The sequence below is a fragment of the Gymnoscopelus braueri genome (genome assembly GCF_963280865.1).
Source record: "Gymnoscopelus braueri genome assembly, chromosome: 6".
NCBI classification, from domain to species: domain Eukaryota; kingdom Metazoa; phylum Chordata; class Actinopteri; order Myctophiformes; family Myctophidae; genus Gymnoscopelus; species Gymnoscopelus braueri.
In genome coordinates this window covers 28,287,823-28,289,887 of record NC_137607.1, presented here as the reverse complement: position 1 = coordinate 28,289,887, position 2,065 = coordinate 28,287,823, and the positions used below count along the sequence as shown (strand labels likewise).

Genomic DNA, 2,065 nt, shown 5'->3' with positions numbered 1-2,065 from the left:
GTGCCGGAGATTAGCTGGTTACAGATAGATGGACACACAAACACACGGACAGACGGATGAATGGACATGCAAACACAGTCTCGGCCATACCTTCAGCCTGGCGGAGTAAGTAATTTTTTGGGTGAACTACTCCTTTAAGCACCTGTGCTGACCGAGCGTCTCAGCAGATGTATGAGAACAGCATTTGTGTTTTCATTTGTTGGTAGGTGTCATCAATGCACCTCTCCCTAACTCTAAGCAGTCGACTCCCCAATGACTAATGTTCTGATCCCCGATGCAGCTAACAAGTGCACTGAAAACATGGTCAGGGCCTTGTTCCTCTGAAGCACAGTTAATGTCATGGAATTCAAGAGGCCAGTTAAACTGGCTCCTAGTGGAGATACATAATTATTCATATATAATTATACATCCAATTTATGTTGCCCTTTTCTCTGTACTCAAAGTGGCTTTACATAACGAAACATAAACAAAAACTACTTTATTAAGAAAGTAAGTAGTTAAAAGGCTAAAAACTAAGCAAACAAAATGAGTCAAATTAAAAGGCAAAAATGGGGATTAGAATTAGGTTGGGAATGCGTCTGTCTGAAGAGGTGGGAAATTTAACTCAGATAGTGTTAAGTCCATACCTTCAGAGTTAAATGAAAACTGCGGAAACAAAACAGTGCTGTCCTCCAGCTGATTCAGCAGCAGGTTTTTAAACTAGCTCTGGTAGCATGGTTACCTATTAATGAGAAAGGAGGCAGTTCTGCTTGTTAGCAAAGTTTAGCTTCAACATTAGTGCAAAGAACATACATATTTCATTTGTAGCCAGTAGCCACTGCAAAACAGCAATTTAGGTAAAAAGAAAAATCTTTTGGGAGAATAGGCCGTTAATTCTCATAGTGTGAGCTACAACACAGGATTCTCCACCAAATGGAGTGTAAGTTAAGACTCCTATCTCGTATAACAAGCCAACTATACAACACAAACACAAACACACACACACACACACACGCACACGCACTCGCACACACACACACACACACACACACACACACACACACACAAACACACACGAACCAGAAACAGTAGCAAGCCACAATTCACAGGACCGCGTAACTTCACGAAAGCAGCATACTTATGCATCTCAGCAACACCAGTAGCTCCTCTCACAAGACCTGGTAAACAAAACATCTTACCTTCCTCTATAGAGGAATCCACTCATTTGCTCAGTACAATTGAGCAGGCAAACACATTTGAGGCTCAACTTGAGGTTCCACACGCACCACGTCGTCCACCAGTATCTCCTTCACGGTGAGTTAGAGAAGCATAACCTCCTCAGTCTGTTGAATTCCACTGGCCTGAACACATCCGTTTTGAGCAGTGTGATGACACAAACGCAGCACTATCTCCTCCACAGGCAGGTGATTAGCAGCGTCCCAGATAACACTGTCATACGTGCCTGAAATCACTGTCAATGCAGCCGATTGTGAGTGTCAGATAGAGGTCGGAAGGTCTGCTCCAGTGCTCTCCAGCTTCTCAGACGCAGCGCGTAGTGACCACAGCCAGGCTGACCGGCCTGCGAGGCTCCCCGAGGACTGAGCCAAGCACCCAGGCAGTCATTTGACGTGGCAGGGCCAGAGAGAGTGCGAGGGAGAGAGAGAGAGAGAGAGAGAGAGAGAAAGAGGCTCACACAGCAGCCAGCAGCACAGAGTAGGAGGTAAACACACCAGTACAGAGCAAAGGTACATTCAGAGAGTGTTTGTATGTGACCGTCTGGTTGTGCATGAAGGACTGATCTGTTCCAGCATGCTCCCAAACAGGCTCTTCTCTGTGTGTGTGTGTGTGTGTGTGTGTGTGTGTGTGTGTGTGTGTGTGTGTGTGTGTGTGTGTGTGTGTGTGTGTGTGTGCGCACGGGGTGTGTGGGGGGGGGGGGGGGGTTCAGCAAGCCTACAAACCAACCTAACATCTTCCTGCCGTTGCTTGTGAAATGTTCACTTAACTGTCAATTGACTATTTGCCTCTGGCATTTGGTAAGAACAGGGTGGAGCTGAGGTAGTGTGTGTGTGTGTGTGTGTGTGTGTGT

At 46.2% G+C, this 2,065-nt stretch overlaps 1 protein-coding gene across 2 annotated transcripts in view; it reads right to left on the bottom strand.

The window, feature by feature from the left end:
* pde4dip (phosphodiesterase 4D interacting protein) overlaps nt 1–1,781 on the bottom strand; it is a 95,891-nt gene extending 94,110 nt beyond the window's left edge. Inside the window, exons 1-2 of one of the 2 annotated variants that reach the window (XM_080431816.1) lie at nt 1,179–1,781; nt 627–721 (exon numbers count right to left, since the gene is read on the bottom strand). Coding sequence is in view for 1 of the 2 variants with exons in the window: in XM_080431815.1 (XP_080287941.1) it covers nt 1,179–1,204 (26 nt within the window). In the remaining variant the exon portion in view is untranslated. The remainder of the gene's footprint in view (nt 1–626; nt 722–1,178) is intronic. The other variant, XM_080431815.1, reaches the window with a different exon arrangement.
* Nucleotides 1,782–2,065: the final 284 nt, after the last annotated feature.